Source organism: Parambassis ranga, chromosome 16 (genome assembly GCF_900634625.1).
Source record: "Parambassis ranga chromosome 16, fParRan2.1, whole genome shotgun sequence".
Classification (NCBI taxonomy): domain Eukaryota; kingdom Metazoa; phylum Chordata; class Actinopteri; family Ambassidae; genus Parambassis; species Parambassis ranga.
This window is the reverse complement of record NC_041036.1, coordinates 11,412,441-11,430,194: the sequence shown is the minus strand read 5'-3', so window position 1 is coordinate 11,430,194 and position 17,754 is coordinate 11,412,441. Positions and strand designations below refer to the sequence as shown.

The 17,754-nt window shown below is 42.9% G+C and overlaps 4 protein-coding genes across 6 annotated transcripts; all 4 read left to right on the top strand.

Moving 5' to 3' along the window:
* The first annotated feature begins 1,476 nt into the window (after positions 1-1,476).
* Positions 1,477-7,982, top strand: wdtc1 (WD and tetratricopeptide repeats 1). 2 transcript variants are annotated; one of them, XM_028426342.1, is made up of 16 exons: positions 1,477-1,553; positions 2,144-2,279; positions 2,415-2,498; positions 2,604-2,650; positions 3,048-3,159; positions 3,317-3,504; positions 3,594-3,776; positions 3,893-3,987; positions 4,129-4,244; positions 4,332-4,407; positions 4,498-4,594; positions 4,688-4,858; positions 4,960-5,195; positions 5,444-5,612; positions 6,179-6,371; positions 6,489-7,982. In XM_028426342.1, the coding sequence occupies exons 2-16, from the start codon at positions 2,214-2,216 to the stop codon at positions 6,684-6,686; spliced, it is 2,031 nt and encodes a 676-aa protein (XP_028282143.1). In that variant the 5' UTR covers positions 1,477-1,553; positions 2,144-2,213; the 3' UTR covers positions 6,687-7,982. The 2 variants fall into 2 exon arrangements, with proteins under 2 accessions (XP_028282143.1, XP_028282142.1); XM_028426341.1 differs by having other exon boundaries at positions 1,519-1,655.
* A 1,061-nt stretch (positions 7,983-9,043) lies between these two features.
* Positions 9,044-11,311, top strand: LOC114448541 (transmembrane protein 222-like). Its single transcript, XM_028425548.1, has 6 exons — positions 9,044-9,178; positions 9,366-9,450; positions 9,533-9,564; positions 9,653-9,749; positions 9,832-9,962; positions 10,769-11,311. The coding sequence occupies exons 1-6, from the start codon at positions 9,060-9,062 to the stop codon at positions 10,854-10,856; spliced, it is 552 nt and encodes a 183-aa protein (XP_028281349.1). The 5' UTR covers positions 9,044-9,059; the 3' UTR covers positions 10,857-11,311.
* Positions 11,312-11,874: 563 nt separating this feature from the next.
* On the top strand, positions 11,875-13,498 carry LOC114448540 (trophoblast glycoprotein-like). Its single transcript, XM_028425547.1, has 2 exons — positions 11,875-12,195; positions 12,359-13,498. The coding sequence occupies exons 1-2, from the start codon at positions 11,936-11,938 to the stop codon at positions 13,326-13,328; spliced, it is 1,230 nt and encodes a 409-aa protein (XP_028281348.1). The 5' UTR covers positions 11,875-11,935; the 3' UTR covers positions 13,329-13,498.
* Positions 13,499-14,144: 646 nt separating this feature from the next.
* kdf1a (keratinocyte differentiation factor 1a) lies at positions 14,145-17,466 on the top strand. Of its 2 annotated transcripts, none has more exons than XM_028426531.1 (4): positions 14,145-14,309; positions 14,787-15,817; positions 16,093-16,167; positions 16,839-17,466. In XM_028426531.1, the coding sequence occupies exons 2-4, from the start codon at positions 14,806-14,808 to the stop codon at positions 16,922-16,924; spliced, it is 1,173 nt and encodes a 390-aa protein (XP_028282332.1). In that variant the 5' UTR covers positions 14,145-14,309; positions 14,787-14,805; the 3' UTR covers positions 16,925-17,466. The 2 variants fall into 2 exon arrangements, with proteins under 2 accessions (XP_028282332.1, XP_028282331.1); XM_028426530.1 differs by having other exon boundaries at positions 14,147-14,493; positions 16,839-17,465.
* The last annotated feature ends 288 nt before the right edge of the window (positions 17,467-17,754 follow it).

Genomic DNA, 17,754 nt, shown 5'->3' with positions numbered 1-17,754 from the left:
TTATCATGTGTAGCTACAGGGCGAGTCAGGGCGTTCATTCAAGAAATATACAAATAATCTGTTACGTCACATCTCCCATGTTTTATATCTGATTTTTGCGATAAAGAATGAACTTGATGCCAATATTATTATTTGGACAGTGCTTTTATTGTGAAATGCGGTGGTGCCGGTGTTGTGCCAAAAAGTGATCGCCTGCCAAAAAGAGATTCCCGTTGCAGGAGCGCGCACAGAGCCTTAAAGCTGCATCGCAGACTGTCTGCGAATTGCTTGTGTGGGTATAAATAAAAGGGGAGAAAACGTATTGTGGTTGGTCTTTCCTTGAAGTAAATCATACCCATAATATTTTATTTTATCAACTGAAGTGCTGTTAAAGGTCTAGTACACCCTGTAAAATGTTGATTGTTGTCCAGCCAAAAACGATTACTGCCCATAAAGTGTGCCCCGAGGTTAGTGCTGTCTCCAAATGACCTGAATTTATTCTTTGTTATCACATATAACAAATCATATTTCAATCAACACCCATATACCTATGAAGACTACTTTAAAATGCCAATAAACTGATATATATGAAATATTTTACACCTATCAAAGTGTCTTAGATTAAATGCTTAGAACATAATAATATAGATTGTCTGAGCACTATTGGGAAAAATCAAACCCACTATCAGCACTTTCTTTAACCACCTTTGACTGTATTCGAATAATTAGAATTGTCTGTATTTGAAAATGCAAAAAAGTATCTGAAACTGTGTGATCAGAAAAAGAATTTCTAGAAAAGGGCATTTCCTGAAGAAAATGCAAGTTTGATTGCTGCAGCTAACGTATTGCTTTGAATGCTGATGTGAAGGATTGCTCTAAATTGCTGGAGAATCAGAGCAATTCAGAGCTTTGTATGCCTCTGTGTGTCAGCCTGTCATCATGGTAACAGTAGAGGAGACCTCGAAAACCACTCCAACTTTGAGAGCCTGGCGTGCGGAAACGATTCGGAGTTAGAAAATTCTGAATACAAGTTTGATAGAGCAGCATCTAATGAGCGTTTCAAGACTAAGTTTGACATTTGTAGGAGGAGATACATTTGGCAGATGACACCGAAATTAATTAATTAATATTTGAAAAACTATAATTTTGGGGAAAAAAACTTGAAGTTGACCCGGAACGTCCTCTGGGAGACATTTTGATAGCTGAATGGCTGAAATCGGTCAATGTATGCTGAAGATACGCTGCGCCAAAAAACGTACGGAAAAATAAAAAAGAAGAAGAAGAAGAAGAAAGACGGTGAATAACAAGAGTTTGATTGCCGTTGCTGAAGAAACATTTTTATTTTTTATTAGTTTGATTGCCGTTGCTACAATCAAACTAATAAAAATGTTTATTTAATGGCAGGCTTTCAATCATTTATTGTCCGCCCGCAGTGTGCGCGTTCCCCCGAAGGGAATCTATTTCTCGGCATGCACACGTCGTCATAACACCGGAAGTGTTTGGTCTGTTCGCTGGCGGAATAAAGTTGCGTGATTATGTCCAGTGGGAGGTGGATTGTGTTCAAGTCAGAGAAGGTATTAGCGAGAACCCTGTCAACAAACTCACACAGAGTGTCATTTATCACTTTTATTAAATGGACATGTCGTGACAGACGCCTTTTTAGTTCGAGGAAAGCGGTGAGATTTTCTTAGCAGTCGCAAAATATTATTAAAGCTTTGCATATGTTAGCGGTACACGAAGTAGACGTTTTGTTTAGCTAGCAAGGTAACGCCAGTACGCTAACACCAGCTACTTGGTACGTTCAGGACAGGTCTCTTAAAGGCCCGATGTTTATCTGGCTAACGTTTCTGGTAGGCTACCGGTACTTAAACATTTAAGGAATTGTTCGTTTTTGGGCAAACAGCCGATTGTTATTCTGCTAGAGATGCATTGCTAATGTTAGCTAGTTAGCTAGAGAACTCGCCTGGTTGGTGTTCGTTGACGGGAACAAACGCAGCACTATCACTGGAGTGAGAAAAGTCTGTAGACCGGCTTGCGTTTTCAGATGTTTTAAAGAACACAACAATTACTAATTATTTCAAATGCCTACTGACATCACTGCCTTCTTCTAAGCGTCCGTCCCGTATGATCTGTTTTGACTTAAAGGTTTTCATCGTGTTTACAGTTTACAGAAGCGGAGAATAAATGTCATCAGTGCTCTGACCCCTGGAAACCTCAGGCCCAAGACCTAACTTATGTTTTGCGGTGAGGCCATGACTGCTGTCAACATCACTAGAGACATCTTGCACAGGCAGATCAGGGTGAGCAAAGAAATGCCATCAGTAAATGTGTTAGTGAACAGAGGGGGATGCCTTTCTCACATGACATTAGTGGGACTGTCCCCATCTTTTTCTTATGTACATCTATGTGATAGAGATGTTGTATCACATCCTCAGGACAAGAGGGCTTCAGGTTTCCAAAGGGTCCATCATGTGACTGACCCCTTCATCAAGCGGCTTGGACTAGAGGCTGAGCTGCAGGTACAGTTCTCTTTATGTAAATGCAGAGAGGTGTGTCAATATGGCAACATATGTCTGTGTACTCTTGTGTCTTCCTCTGACAGTGTATATTACCTGTTTAAACAGGGCCATACTGGTTGTGTGAACTGCTTAGAATGGAATGAACGAGGAGAGTAAGTCTTGAAAACTTCTTGTCAACACTGTGTATTCACCAAAAGCTAAGTTGCATGTCCTGTTTAGGATTTTTGTTTGTTGCAGCTCTTTATGGGTTAGTCCTAATTCTTGAATCTTAAATGAATTAAGATTAAGATTAACTTTATTAATCCCTGTGGGGAAATTAAGTTGTAGTAGCAAGGATAAATACAATAGACACAGCAAAAACTCTTATATACACATACATGCACATGACAGCAACAAAGGAAGAATATGTACATACACACACATAAAGCAGATCAAGGGGAAGATAGAAGCATAAAGACACAGTTAACTGAGAACTACTAGAATTACTAGTGAAATTAGTAACCAGTAATAGGAATGTTACTTGACTTCCTGTCTTGTTTTTTTATTCAGTCTACTGGCATCAGGTTCAGATGATCAACATGCCATCATCTGGGATCCATTCAGACACAAGAAGCTTACAACTATGCACACGGGTCATGCAGCAAATATATTCTCTGTAAAGGTGAGGACAACTGATTTTAAGATGCATGTACTGAGTGTTGTGGGACATTTTACATACAGATATAGTTTGTTGCCAGAATATCATTGCGGCAGCATGCAAAGGTAGTGAATGTGTCTTACTGATCACTCCATTCTGCTGTGTTTGTCTGTCCCTACAGTTCCTTCCTCACTCTGGGGACAGAATTTTGGTTACAGGTGCAGCTGACACAAAGGTCCACGTGCATGACCTAACAGTGAAGGAGACCATCCATATGTTTTCTGATCATACAAACAGAGTTAAACGCATCGCCACAGCACCCATGTGGCCCAACACATTCTGGAGTGCTGCAGAGGATGGCATCATCAGGTTAACATAATCATAGATATGGTTAAATCATATCAATTGACTAATTTGGGTACAGGTATAATTATCTCTTTTCTCCTCATTCCATACAGGCAGTACGACCTGAGGGAAAGCAGTAAACACTCTGAGGTACTTATCGACCTGACTGAATTCTGTGGTCAGCTGGTTGAGGCCAAATGTCTAGCTGTCAACCCACGGGACAACAACTACCTAGCTGTTGGAGCCAACGGGCCCTTTGTTCGCCTCTACGACATCCGGATGATTCATAATTACAGGTTTACAAGTGTTTGATGGCATTCTTTGATGATGATGATTATTCAGCAGCTAATCTGAGGTAGCGCATGGATAGACATTACAACTGGGCTTTCAAGTGGCTTTGTTCCTTCCACAGGAAGTCTATGAGTCAGGGCACATCAGCAGCTGTGCACACATTCTGTGAAAGACAGAAGCCCATCCCAGATGGAGCTGGACAGTATTATGTTGCAGGTGTGTATATGGCTGAGCTGTCTGCCAATTTAATGGATAAATATATATACTAATTCAGCTCTACAGTAACATGCAGGCTGCTGGAGAGTTGGCTGGGATGAAAGTGTATGATAAGCAGTACCTTCTGTTTGAATTATTTAGGGCACCTGCCAGTGAAATTGCCTGACTACAATAACCGCCTGAGGGTCCTGGTTGCCACATATGTTACTTTCAGTCCAGATGGCACAGAACTGCTTGTTAACATGGGCGGGGAACAGGTAATACAAGGAACAATGATCACCATGGCATTTACCATTCATCCCTTTGTTTTCTAATACTTGTTTGTTTTATGTTTTTTTTTCTAGGTGTATCTCTTTGACTTGACATTTAAACAGAGGCCATATACCTTTTTGCTTCCAAAGAAATGCCAGTCATCAACAGGTAGATCTATGCTGCTTGTGTTGACAGCATCATCTTATTCACAAGAACATAATGAATGTATTTCTAATTCCTGAATCTTTGGCTTTCCAGGTGATGTGCAGAACGGAAAGACAACCAATGGTGTCTCCAATGGGATGCACTTACCCGCCAGCCACATTTGCTTTGCTGGAAGCAAAATGCACTCTAGGTATGGTCCTGGTTTAACCTGACATTAATTGCTTAAGGATTTGCACATGTGAAGTTATATTAAAATATTTTCCTTTTCCTCTTGGTTTTTTAGTTTAACTGAGCTCCCTCCACATTTGGAGAAGATCAAGCAACAAGCTAATGATGCATTTGCACGGCAGCAGTGGACACAAGCCATCCAGCTCTATAGTTTAGGTATTCGTCAGGCCAGCTGCAATGCCATGCTATATGGGAACCGGGCTGCAGCCTACATGAAACGCAAGTGGTATGTGCTGATGTATTAATTACAGAGATTATTCATTATGTTTTCCCAAAGGCTTTGGACGCAGTCATTTACTTGTTTATGTTTGCGTCTGTGATTCCCAGGGATGGAGACCATTATGATGCCCTCAGGGATTGTCTGAAGGCTCTGACTTTAAACCCTGGACATCTTAAAGCACACTTCAGGCTAGCACGGTGTTTGTTTGAGCTAAAGTACGTGGCTGAGGCTCTGGAGTGTCTGGATGATTTCAAAGGAAAGTTTCCAGAGCAGGCGCACAGTAGTGCCTGCGATGCCTTAGATAAGGATATCAGGGCTGCTCTTTTCTCCAAGACAGACTCAGGTGAGAAAAAAATTAAATGTAATTTTGAAAGCATGAAGCAAAGCCAGATCTTGTAATAAACTTGAAAACATACTGATATTGGATCAAAATTTTGATTTTACTATGGAGTGAGAAGTTCATAGCAGCAAAGTATTTTTTAGATATAGGGCAGCTATAACATATATGAAACAGTGTTTATGTGTTTGTAAGTCTATCAGGTTTTATTTTAAAATGCATGTGAATCACTGGTAAATGTGTGTGTTCACCAGCTGAAGATAAGAAAGCCAACAGCTCCATTCGATTCCACTCATTCAGCCGCAAAGAGTCTATACCTGAAGATGAGTTGGTGTTGAGGGAGCGCAGCTTTGACTACAAGCACAGATACTGTGGTCACTGCAACACCACTACTGACATCAAAGAGGCCAACTTCTTTGGAAGGTTAGTCTAGTATCTCACTGCCCATCCCACTAGGGGGCAGCATCTTCACCAAAAACAACAGTGTCAACAAACATGAGTATGCCTCAGGTCTGTGCACCTCTTTAAAAAGTTTTGTTTACATCTCTGCTTAAAAGCATTGCCAGAAAAATTCTATTTTTAACTTATCTGTGCATCGCTTTCATGGAATCATGATTTATCAGATATACTTTCAGGGAATTATATAATGTATACACTTTGAAATTGTTTGTTAAAATCTTTTAAGATCTCTGATGGGATCTCTGGTGGAGTTTACTAATGGTTTTTTCTATTAAAATATGTATCCAGACACTATTTCAGTATCTAATTGAACATTAGATAGCCTAAAGTCACAGTTCACTTATACCGGCTCATCTTGCTGTATCGCTCTTCATACCTCAGCTGGGAAAGTCGCTGCTTAATGATGTGAACAGGCATTCTGTGAAATAAGTTCGATGTACAACAGTTGCACAATTTCTTGGTAAATGCTCTCTGTCCCAAGAACACAGCTTGTTAAGCAGGTCTGAATGGATTTCTTCTGTTTCCAACAGCAAAGGCCAGTACATTGTCAGTGGCTCAGATGATGGCTCTTTCTTTATCTGGGAAAAGGAGACAACAAATCTGGTCAGGATCTTGCAGGGGGATGAGTCCATAGTCAACTGCCTGCAGCCCCATCCTAGCTACTGCTTCCTGGCAACGAGTGGTATCGACCCTGTGGTTCGATTATGGAACCCCAGACCAGAGGTAATTGAAAGTAACAGATAAACATATTAGGATGTTTTTGGCCCCGGAATGCTGAATAATCATTGTGAGAAGACAGGTATGTGTAGGGGGGAATAATGGTTGATCTGTTTCCTGCAGACGGACACTGAGAATGGGCGTGTTGTGGAGGACATGGAGGGAGCTGCTCAGGCAAACCAGCGGCGTATGAATGCTGATCCACTGGAGGTAATGCTGCTTAACATGGGCTATCGCATCACTGGCCTGCGTGGTGTTGGCCCAGAAGGTTCAGACGATGAGGACAGCTCAGAGGGACAAGTGCAGTGTAGGCCGAGCTAAACAAACTCTTATCCATTCTGTAGAATGGAATTAGGAAGCAAAGCACTCTCCCAGCTCCTGTTTGAATCTTAATCCCGCCCCCTGTCTGACAGAACAATGAGTGAATGACATGTCACATCTCTGCACTATGCATCGCCCTCCCCTGTCCCATCAGAGGACCGGTGGAGACCACTTTGGGGAGGAAGAATTCATGGGGGGTGAAGACGACACCCTTCTCGTCCCTGCAAAGCACCAACAACACCTCAGTCTGTCCCTCCACCCTGCAGTTGCAGGGGGGCACCTTTGAGGAGAGCACCTTCCATGTCACTCCCCATTTTCTCACAAGGAAGGAGGAGTTCAGCACTTATCCCTCCTCAGGTTTATGTTGGAGAGACAAACGGCACATAGACGGAGACACCTGCTGTCCATTGACCTATTTTCAGGTCAGAGTGGCCACACAGTCACAGTGTTCTCCAGAGGATCAGCTCAGACCTGAAAACAGGTGCTTTGTTGCATCTAATGTCTGCTCTACAGGTCAAGCAAAGATCCGCAGTGCCCACTCATCTCGGAAAGGCTGAACACCCAAGTCACTGATTCTCAGTTAGACGTGATCCTGTTTTTCAGTTGTCCCTTTGGTTACAGGAAGCCTAGGAGTAACTGTCACTCTTCCAGTTGTGAAAATTGCTGGCATTGCTACATTTGAGTTGCATTTATAAGCTTTGTTTGTCAGTGAAAAACCTTCTACCAAAGGTTACCAACCATATTGTAAACGGCCAAGGATTAATGTTTGATTCTCTGTTGACATATAATTTTGGCTTCTTTTTAGTTAAGAGGTTTTACTAGTCAACAAGATAAGGACAAAAAATATTTGTTTAAAAAAAACATCTAATACCATTTTCTATTTTAGTCTCACTGATTGTACACGTCATACGAGATGAACTTCTGTTGGGTCTAAGTGGGGCATGAATGCTAATTTGTAGTGAAAAGTATTTGGTGGCAGTGGGGTTCCTGCCTGCTAACTGTGTGGCTCTAGCATTAGCCCTCTGCTGCAGTCAGGTGTTCAGTCCTGCTTGCATGAGGCTTCTCTGACCATATTTTCTGGTCAAAAAAAAAAAGAAAATGGCAACATCCCTCTGTTGCTTAGAGAACAGCTCATTGCCCTCAAATGGGATAAATGTTAATGAATGTGTCCTCAGCCACATGCGTCAGTAGGCTTTCATGCGTTTTACTTTGTTCATTGAGACACTGTTTTTCCTTTGAGGGATCCTGTAATAACTGTTGTTGCAAACAAAACAAAGAATAAACTTATTGAACACCTGCTTGTCAGTGTTGTTTTGTTACTTTACTGATACAACAGATCCTGCTGCACTGAAACAATGCTCTGTAGGTTGGGAAGATGTACTGTAGGTGAGGCCATGGTGTGAAATGTCTGCTCATTTATCAGTGTCTGCTCTACACCCAGCTTTTGCTGACTATCACAACAAATACGTGCACAGTACATCACAAGCATGAGTAGTTAGGGGAGCAGCCCATGCCCCATATACTGTACAGTAATGAGGTGACCCAGCTTTAGGAGTAGTGGAGGTTACATCACTGTGATTAAAGCTCACTGCTGACTGAGATGAGATAGTAGTCACACAATAATTAAACACAAATGATGAAAAAATATGTTTGGTTTTCAGGTGGATTATAATGTTTTTAATGGCCAGAGCTGGATCATCCACAGTAAGAGCATCATTGGAAATTTCATTTCTTAAGGCATGTCACGTTTTTACATATTTTTGATACCTTGACAAAACATGGATTCATCTGTAAATTACTTTTTACTAGTTCAAACTTCAGTGTATCTATATTATAAATATATGTTATGAATATTCCCTGTAAAGATGTATTACATATTGTACACATCAGATATACACAACGGTCCTTTCAGATATTCAAGCAGATCGTTTATACAAATTAAAGATGATTTGTTTCTCTGAATCTGTGCATCTGTAACGGAACTTCATTAATTAATCTTAGATATCCGAACTTGCCTTTTTACTGGGCTGTCTGAAAGGACAGAGGGGTATCATTGTGGATAACTAAAATGTAAACACTTGTATTAACTAGTATAGTTAACTATAACTAATAAGTAATAATAACTTAAATAATAATAATAACTAGTAAGTTATTAACTAGATATAATAAATGTAAAAGTGTAAGTTTTATATATGTTGAATAGATACTAGTAAGAATCTTCTTTCTTAATTAGTTTTAGCTTAGTTTTAGACATTTAATACGTCCTTACTGATGAGCCTGGGCTCCCATTGAATGTTAATGGTGGCTGCGTGCTTGCGCTCCCACGCTGCGTTGCCTCTGTGCGTCATCTCCCTGCTGTCACTCCAGGCTGTGATGGCGGAGGTGGACGATACCGACATAATGATGAGCTACCAGGGTGATTTCCTAAAACCCGACAGAAAAAGCAGTCGGTACCCCTACTGCATTGTCTGGACACCTATTCCCATTTTATCGTAAGAGGCTAATAATACAGTTTCCCTGCTCATGCTAGCTAGTTAGCATTGTAGCTAGGTTTTAGCAAACGTCAGATTAACTGAAGCAAATGTATGACCCATTTATACACTACCCGTTACAGCTTTATGTATATTGTGATACAAGCGTGCATTAAATGAATCATATTTACTCCGTTGCATCCTGCAGGTGGCTGCTCCCCTTCATCGGTCACATGGGTATCTGCACTTCTTCTGGTGTCATACGAGATTTTGCAGGATCCTACTTTGTGTCGGTGAGCATCGCTTAAATATGCAAATGTTCATCAGAAGCCAATGAATTTATATGATTCATAATTTGTGGCTTTGTCTTTTCAGGAGGACAACATGGGGTTTGGTAGACCAACAAAGTAAAATTATCACTCAAAGTATTTCATTTTATAAACCCCACATTTAATTGATCACACAGATTGATTTGAATGTATAATGTTATTATAGGTATTGGAAGCTCGATGTGGACAAAGTGTGTGGTAGTGGTGCAGCTACGTGGGACAAAGCGGTGCTCGATGCATCTGAGGAATATAAATGCAGGCCGGTGAGACAGTGTTTACCTTTATTATCTACATTTCTACCGTATCAGCACATATGATCAGTGTTGTTTTCTTGTTTCCTTAAAGCACAATCTGTGCTTTGATAACTGCCACTCACACGTTGCCATGGCCCTCAACCTCATGCGCTACGACAACAGCACATCTTGGAACATGGTGAACCTGTGTGTGCTGTCATTCATTCATGGGAAGCATGTGAGGTAAGACTTAGTCATCAACCTAAATGGAAAAGCCACCACCCACTCCACCCACACTACTACTTGACCTATACCAGTGTTGTACATCTGCAGCGCATCTTTAGTTGTAAACAACTACTTCCATTGTAATTTGTTGTGCTGATGATGGGGGTTCATGTTCTCACACCCTCTCCCTGTCCTGTGGGAGACGGGTGGAGGGAGGAGTGACGCCGGATGGAATTCCTTTTCTAGCATTGTACGAGGACTACATAAGTTAGCTGAAGAAAACGTGGTTTGTGATGATACTGGGCCAAACACAGCTCAAGCATCTTCAACACAAGCATGTACACAGACCGTTAAATTGCTCTGCTGCTGGATGCTCGTGAGCATTAAGAGACATATGGCTCAGAGAACCCCCCTCATTATTCTCCACTGACCCACATAGAGAACGCTGGCGTCACAGTTTGTGCTGCCTTTGCGCACACACTCCCACAGCACCGGAGTCTTTTATACAGAAGGGGAGTCATGTAATTTATCACTGACAGCAGTGCTCCCCTCCTGTGTCACCGCTGGAGGTCACCTCTCCGCTGGGGCTCCCTGCACCGGCTGGGTGGATAGGACAGTAGGACACGAGTCGGGGTGTAGAGCTGCCGGCCTCTGGGAGTAAAGACATTGGACCATGTGATACAGTAGCTCACAACACCTCACATGTCCTTGTCTGTCCAAAATATACCAGGAAATAGTGTTTTACCCTCTGTGCCATGCGCCATCAATATCCAGGTGTTGATGATAACTCTAATGCACACATTACCCTTTACTCTATCCTTCAGCTGGGCTGCATTCCTGAAGACCTGGCTGCCCTTCCTCATGCTGTGCGGAGTCCTGGCCACGTTCATCCTCACATTCAACCTACAGTAAAGCAGCGAGCAGTGCAGCGGCTCACACATAGACTCTACACATTGTCATTGAATGATGTGTTGTTACGGGACATTTGTTAGTAACAAATGAAGGACTTCATTGTTTATCATGTGGGTATTTCAGGACAAACCCTAGCTGTTCATGTGTTGTTTTGATATGAGTAATTATGGTGTTTGTTATTATTTAATTCAGGTACACTCTTAAAAACATACCATTAGTGTTTTTCACACAGTGGGCTCATGATTTCATTAAAAATGAAGGCATCTTGCACCTTAGGGTTATGTAGATTGAAACATTTGAGTTGAAGACTTGTATTTTTCATGAATGGCAATGATGAATGTGTTGCGAGACTGGTTAATGTACATTCCTATGATGAATCGCTACAAAATGGATCACAAAATCTTAATGCTGAAAGTATTCATCAGTTATTTGTCTAAGAGATATGAGCCGCTACCAAAGATAGAATGATGGAAGACCCTCATGTGAAAAATTGGTGGTGTTCTCTTTTTTTATGTGTGTAAAAACAAGTGTGCTTTACTTTTGTTGTTATTATTTTTAATTTCATATCTCCAGGTGAAACTGATTGCTTTCCAACTGCATTCTCCTGCTGGAATGTTATTACAAACCTGCTGAATTAGTAGCAATAGTACATTTTATGCATTGTTGTTTTGTTTTTGAAACTACATATTTAAACAAACATTATTTATTGCTTCATATCATCGTTGTTTTTGTTTTCTGTAACTTTAATTATGGGCTCCTCCACGCCTCCGCCCAGCTGACCGTGGTGTAGATCACAAGCTGTGGATGCCCTGATCGTCCTCTGTACCTTTAAGGGAACCACGCACCGCTTTCATCCAGCAGACTCAGTGTGATATGAACTATCATCAATTTACAGGGAACCTTTATTCCCACAGTGGAGCAGATGAGGAGGGACCGATGCTAGGAGCGAGCCATCTCTGCAGTGTTTGATTAGTTTGTGAATATACAGGGAGAAGATAGCAAATTATCGATGCATTTTTTTCTGTACTTTGATTTTAACTCTTGTTATAAGAATTAGTTTTTTCCCCTGTTATTTAGAAATGTGTATTTTTGTGATCCGTGTGTTTTTGGGAATCCTTCTCTGCACACCTTACCAGTGCTTGGAGTGTCCCTTTGGCTGTGAGTGTTTTGTTGTCACCCGCACAGTGAAGTGTGTTTCTAAGGATCTGCTCACAGTGCCAGAAAATATTCCAGGATATGTCAGGACTGTCATCATCACAGGGAATAATATACAGCAGATTGGACCTGATTCGTTTACCGAGCTGGAGAATGTCACAAATATCATTTTAAGCAATAACAGGTGAGAATGTCTGTTTCACTCACGCATGTTAAGCCATATTTGGATAATGTGAATAATAAATAAATAACAAATATTTCTATGAATGTGTTTTTTATTTGGTCAGTACAGTGCATGTATGTTAAATGTCTATGAACAGATGTCACAGTCTTAGTCGTCTCCTCAGGATTTCAGAGATGGCGTCCCACACCTTCTCCACTCTCATCAACCTGCGCTTCCTGGACCTCAGCGGCAACCAGCTGGCCCTCATCCATCCAGAGGCTCTCAGCATACCTGGCAGTCCCCTTCAGGAGCTCAATCTGAGCCACTCTCTGTACAACTACACCGCCCTCACTGACCTCACCACGGCTATGCGCTGGGGTGGCCTAGGGGGGCTCCTCCACCTCGACCTCTCGGGGAACCACCTCACCCTTCTGCCCCCAGGGATGTTCTCCTACCTTCCAAACCTTCAACGGCTCTTCCTCGCTCACAACTCTTTGGTGGCTGTCTACACTGGCACCTTCTCCGGGATGAACCGCCTGGAGCTGCTGGACCTGACGCACAACGCCTTCAGGTCATTCAGGGATGATGCACTGCAGGAGCTGGAGAAGCTTGAGAACGCCAGAATCATTCTGGGAAACAACCCGTACACCTGCTCATGTGAGATCCATAATTTTGTCACTTGGCTGAATAAAACTAAAGCTCAAATAGATGTGGATGCTGTAAAATGCACCTCACCGGGTGAGCTAACAGGCACCCATGTGCGAGGGCTCAGCATCCAGGCCATTGGGTGTGTTTCTCCAGTTCTTGCAGACGTGACCGACCTCACTCTGCAGACATCCTACGTCTTCCTGGGTCTGGTGCTGGGGTTCGTGGGCATGGTTTTTCTCTTTGTGCTCTATCTGAACCGCAAAGGCATGAAGAAGTGGATCATTGAAATGAGAGATGCATGTAGGGACGTTCTGGAGGGGTATCACTACAGATACGAGATGGACTCTGACCCCCGGCTGGGGCACATCTCTGCAGACGGCAGCAGGGCGCAGAGGCATTTTGGGGTAGCTTTGTCTCAGCAGCTGCCAAACGACACATGTATTGTCCAGCTTCCTACAGACAAACATGTCAAACAGGTGACCCCCTCTCCATCTGTAAACTTGTGATCTTTCTGTACAATAACTTGAGGTAGCTGTCAATAATTTGTGTTAAGCTTCCTGTACAGTGGTTAAGTCTCACCTTTAAAGTGCCTTTGTGTTTGAGGCACTGGAGGATCTGTTTTTTTATGACATAGGAAAATATACAGTTCAATTTTTGTCATTAGCTATTACTATAAATATCTTGACATGTATTAATAAATAACATAGATGGCAGCTAAGTGGCATGTTCACCTAAGAAACTGTAATTTTAGAAAAGGCCTTTATATTATTAATTATACTTTAGGAAATAAAAAACTTAATTTAAATTGAACTATTAATAAATTAACTATATGTCATAATTGTGCTCAGTGGTGATCATAGTGTGATCTGTAGGAATATGTAGTAAAAGCTACTGTATGATTGAATTATATTCACATAAAATATAAATAAAATGTGTGTGTACATTTAATTGGCTTGTGTTGTGCTATATTATTATAACTGCAGTAATGCTACACACACACACACTCCTGTTTTTCTCCAGGTGAGGTGGCCCCGCTACTTCAATTCAATGTGAGGGTGATTAAGTGTTTCCATAGAGGGAAAAATAGGGCAGAATGAAAGATATTGTTTGGAAACACACCTGCTGGCTCTGCAGCTGTGCGCACCTCTGTGTGGCCTACATTGTGTGTGAATTGTTAAGTTTTTGTTGTTGTTTCACTTTTTGAATTTTTCTGACCTCTGCCCTGTTTCTGGGCTGACTCTCTCTCTCTCTCTCTCTCTCTCTTCCTTGCGCGTTTATTTCCGCCTTGCTCGTGACGTCACGACTCACCTGTGGGTGGGTGTTGGATCTGGGATTAGCTGTAGCCGCAGGTAATAGCCAAACATTGGGAGGCTCTCTCACAAGACTGTCATTATTTTTTTTTTTACCAAAGGAAAAAACCGCCGTGAATGAGCCGAGCTGTTCGTGTGAGGAAGCTCTGCGCTGCTTCTGTTGAGCTTTTACTGCAGGTTTGTTGTTTGTGTGGTGAAGGAAGAAAACAAAAAGTTACCTGGAAATCTGTGGGCGGCCGAAATCCGTCTTTTCTTCTCTCTGAAGCACTAGCTGGAGTTTTTGTCTCACAGACTTCCGCGGTTTGTTCGGTAAACAAGCTACTCGCCATAAAACGTGACCACAACTGTTTCTTCTTATGCGGTAAGTGGACGTTTTGCAAGTCAAATTAAAAACAGTTAAATGCGGAGTGAGCTTCTGTTTTGTGGCCACACACGTACTGTATATGCCACATTTAGGGCGCGACTATCGCGCCAGCCATCAATACTCACTTATGTTTACTTTCTCATAATGTTATGACATGTTGCAAAGTGTTAGCCCGCACGAGTCTTTAAATGTTGGTCCTCAAACGTGTCATGGTGTGTTTAAAGCTGCAACAAAGGGATGTTTTTTTTCGTTTTTGTGTTTTATGTCTAACCGTTCCTCTCTCACACCAGGTCCCAGGCTTTCTGAGCCATGCCTGGCCACAGCTCAGGGGCTCCTCAGGCGTCCCGCCACCACAAACGCCACAGCTCCAGCTCCAGAGTTCCAGAAAAGCACCGTCATTCTCGGACTATATCCCGAGAGAACAGCCAGGACTCCTACAAGGACCCTCATGGGGAACATCTTCATGACTACTCCAGGTATTCGGAGAACAAGTATGGTCGCAGCCGAGGCCATCCCCGGAATGGAACAGGACGTGGTTCAGAGTCTATAGGATTTATTCCAGGGTCAGCGGACAGCACACCCACCAGCAGACATGCCTGTGGCTCCTGCACCTCTATGGGCTGGAGTGGCTGCAAGGCTCTTATCTGCTGTGTACTGACCTGTGGATTTTATGGCAGCCGCGAGCCCTGCCTGCCTGTAAACGAGAGCTCCACAGACCACCCCCCTAAAGCAGGCAGCGAGCCTCACCCTCCTAATGGCATTGCTGTGACCAACCCGACCTGCGGGATCCATTTGGAGTCCACCAAAGCCTCCAAGCTGCCCACAAGCGACAGCTTCCGCTACCAAGATGTGCGCATCGCAGGTCAGACAGTCAAGTATACAGTCCCTCCCCCAAAACGGACCCGTACACCTGGTAAAGGGGAAAACCAGCGGCCGGTCAGCAACCCCAGCCTGCTGGACTATGATTTGGATGACCGGAGCGACACGGGCACAGATATAGACTCTCTCATCACCAAGAAGCTGCTAGAACTCTACGCCCTGCATCAGATCGACCAGTTGGCCAAATGCACCTCTGACTCATCTTTTTCCCGCAAGACCAATGAGATCAGCGAGCTCATCTACAGCATCGCTCAGGACTACAACCTGGAGGAGCAAGAGGCTGAATGCAAGCTGGTGCACGGGGTCATTCGCATCAGCACTCGGAAGAGCAAGAGGACCAAGAGCCATCAGTCGGCGGGACAGCGTCCAAACGGCAGGAGCGACGGCACTCTCCCCGACAGCGGCAACGAGACCATGACAAACACCTTCATGAGCAGTGATTGTAAGACGATCCCGTAACAGTTAGCAGTGCCTAAATATTTATAACAAAACCTGGCTGCAACATACCAGATATAGTAATCATCTGACCTGTCTTTCCTTAATGACTCATAGTGTCTGTTGGAACACAATATGCATGATAACAATTGGTTAATCTGAGGCAGGTTGGGACAGGTACATGGTGTCTGCTATAAATATTACACAATAGCAGAAATGACAGGGTTAATTCTGAAATTTAAAGCATCGATGTTACATTTATTTTCTGCCATTTGTCTGCAGTTCCGGAGGTGAAAGTGTCGGAGCAGACGCCATCAGACGAGCTGGCGAGGAAAATGAGACACTACAGCGGGAGAAGTGAGTACAGTGGGAATTTTCCATTGCAGGTGCACTGGTCCACTTTGGATGTGTGAGGAGTTAGGATACATTATATCATAAAATTAAGCTACGTTCTTTATTTGTCCTGGTCTTTGAGGTATACTCACCCACCCCTGGTGTGTGAATCGGTGTGTGTGCATGGCCCATTGTGCCTGCTGCAGCTGTAGGCATGTTCTCACCTCCTCTCTACTTTCATACCGCTCTTTAAGTAGTGAAAGCGCTGCATTCCTGGCCTTTTCTCTACACTTTACAATCCCTGGCTCATTAGAGGCCTCCTCCCCACCTCTGCCATCTAACACCCATCAAGTCCGCCTCTTCCCCCCCACCCCTCCAGCTCAGCGGGTCATGCAACACCACCTGGCAGAGCAGCAGATCAGGTCGCATTAAATATATGCCGCATAATGTCCTCCTGATTTATTATGTAATTTTAGAGAAGAACTTGGGTTACAGATGGATTACCGCGCTGCAGGATCTTTTTTTTTTCCTCGTTCTTCTGCAAAGAGGCTGTTAAAAAGGATGGGGTGTCCCATTACTTGTCTTTGAATGAGGGTACAGTGCATTGTGTTAACTCTCACATCGCTGCCTGGGAATGTGTCACCATCCTGGTCTGAACGCTCCATAAATAATGTGATTTTCTCTGTTTCTTTCAGCATACTCCTCCAACACCACCACGGCCTACTCGGCCTACCATCACAACACGGAAACGGTCTCTTCAGGCGCTCCTCTGCTTCTCTGAAAGACCTGCACACAGGCAAAAGCCAAAAGCACGGACAGTAATCCGTCATTTATAATGCTGTTACTGAGTGGAGCACCTTTAAACCTGGGTGGTTGTCCCTCCCCTCCTTTTCAGTGGTCCGGCTAATGTTTGCTATCACATTGTCATTTTTTTTTGTCTTTACAAGTAAATAACTCACTGATGGGGTTATTTTTCACACAGGGATGTTTTGTATGCAGTGTTTAACGTTGTTTTCAGAAAATGACTATCAGCAGTCAGGAGGTCACTAGTGACTGATAGTAGAACACAACCGTCCTCATTCTTGTCCTTGCTCTTGTTTATGCAAGCCATTGTGCATGTGCCACATGCATGTTTGAGCTCACTGACTCCTGCCATTTCTCTAAGATGCCTGTTTGGACCTGAATAAGCCATATTTTGATGTAAATATTCTTACGTTGATGTTACTTTGTGCTTTGTGCTAAACTGTGTGTGTGGTATTTGCCCTCTTTTTTTATTAAGCAATGTCATATTTTTAACAAAATAAAAGTCTACATGTTCACACGTGTACAGTCTCTACACCCTGTCCACTCCATCCATAAGCCAGAAAAACATTCAGACAGTCACAATAAAAGCAGCTTAAATAGTTTTGAAGCTTTATACACTCCTGTATATCAACAGGTCTTTTTCTTCAGTGTGTTTTCTGCTGCTGTCTCTTCAGCCTGTTATTCCTCTTTATCCCTTGGATTATTGTTGTCAAGCTCATCTCCCTGAGGTCACTGTGCTGAAGCAGTCTGGGTTTTTTTTTCCACCCTCAGCAAAAGAAAGAACTCGTTTGGCTGGTTCTGACAAAA

What these genes read in the sequence shown, in the direction of transcription:
- wdtc1 (XM_028426342.1), top strand. Translation starts at nt 2,214, where the DNA reads ATGTTTTGCGGTGAGGCCATGACTGCTGTCAACATCACTAGAGACATC. An exon ending in GAAATGCCAGTCATCAACAG is followed by an intron (nt 4,408 to 4,497) that starts GTAGATCTATGC and finishes TTGGCTTTCCAG; the next exon opens with GTGATGTGCAGAACGGAAAG. An exon ending in TTTCTCCAAGACAGACTCAG is followed by an intron (nt 5,196 to 5,443) that starts GTGAGAAAAAAA and finishes TGTGTTCACCAG; the next exon opens with CTGAAGATAAGAAAGCCAAC.
- LOC114448541 (XM_028425548.1), top strand. Translation starts at nt 9,060, where the DNA reads ATGGCGGAGGTGGACGATACCGACATAATGATGAGCTACCAGGGTGAT. An exon ending in GGGTTTGGTAGACCAACAAA is followed by an intron (nt 9,565 to 9,652) that starts GTAAAATTATCA and finishes ATGTTATTATAG; the next exon opens with GTATTGGAAGCTCGATGTGG. An exon ending in AGGAATATAAATGCAGGCCG is followed by an intron (nt 9,750 to 9,831) that starts GTGAGACAGTGT and finishes GTTTCCTTAAAG; the next exon opens with CACAATCTGTGCTTTGATAA.
- LOC114448540 (XM_028425547.1), top strand. Translation starts at nt 11,936, where the DNA reads ATGTGTATTTTTGTGATCCGTGTGTTTTTGGGAATCCTTCTCTGCACA. An exon ending in ATCATTTTAAGCAATAACAG is followed by an intron (nt 12,196 to 12,358) that starts GTGAGAATGTCT and finishes TCGTCTCCTCAG; the next exon opens with GATTTCAGAGATGGCGTCCC.
- kdf1a (XM_028426531.1), top strand. Translation starts at nt 14,806, where the DNA reads ATGCCTGGCCACAGCTCAGGGGCTCCTCAGGCGTCCCGCCACCACAAA. An exon ending in CACCTTCATGAGCAGTGATT is followed by an intron (nt 15,818 to 16,092) that starts GTAAGACGATCC and finishes ATTTGTCTGCAG; the next exon opens with TTCCGGAGGTGAAAGTGTCG. An exon ending in GAGACACTACAGCGGGAGAA is followed by an intron (nt 16,168 to 16,838) that starts GTGAGTACAGTG and finishes TGTTTCTTTCAG; the next exon opens with CATACTCCTCCAACACCACC.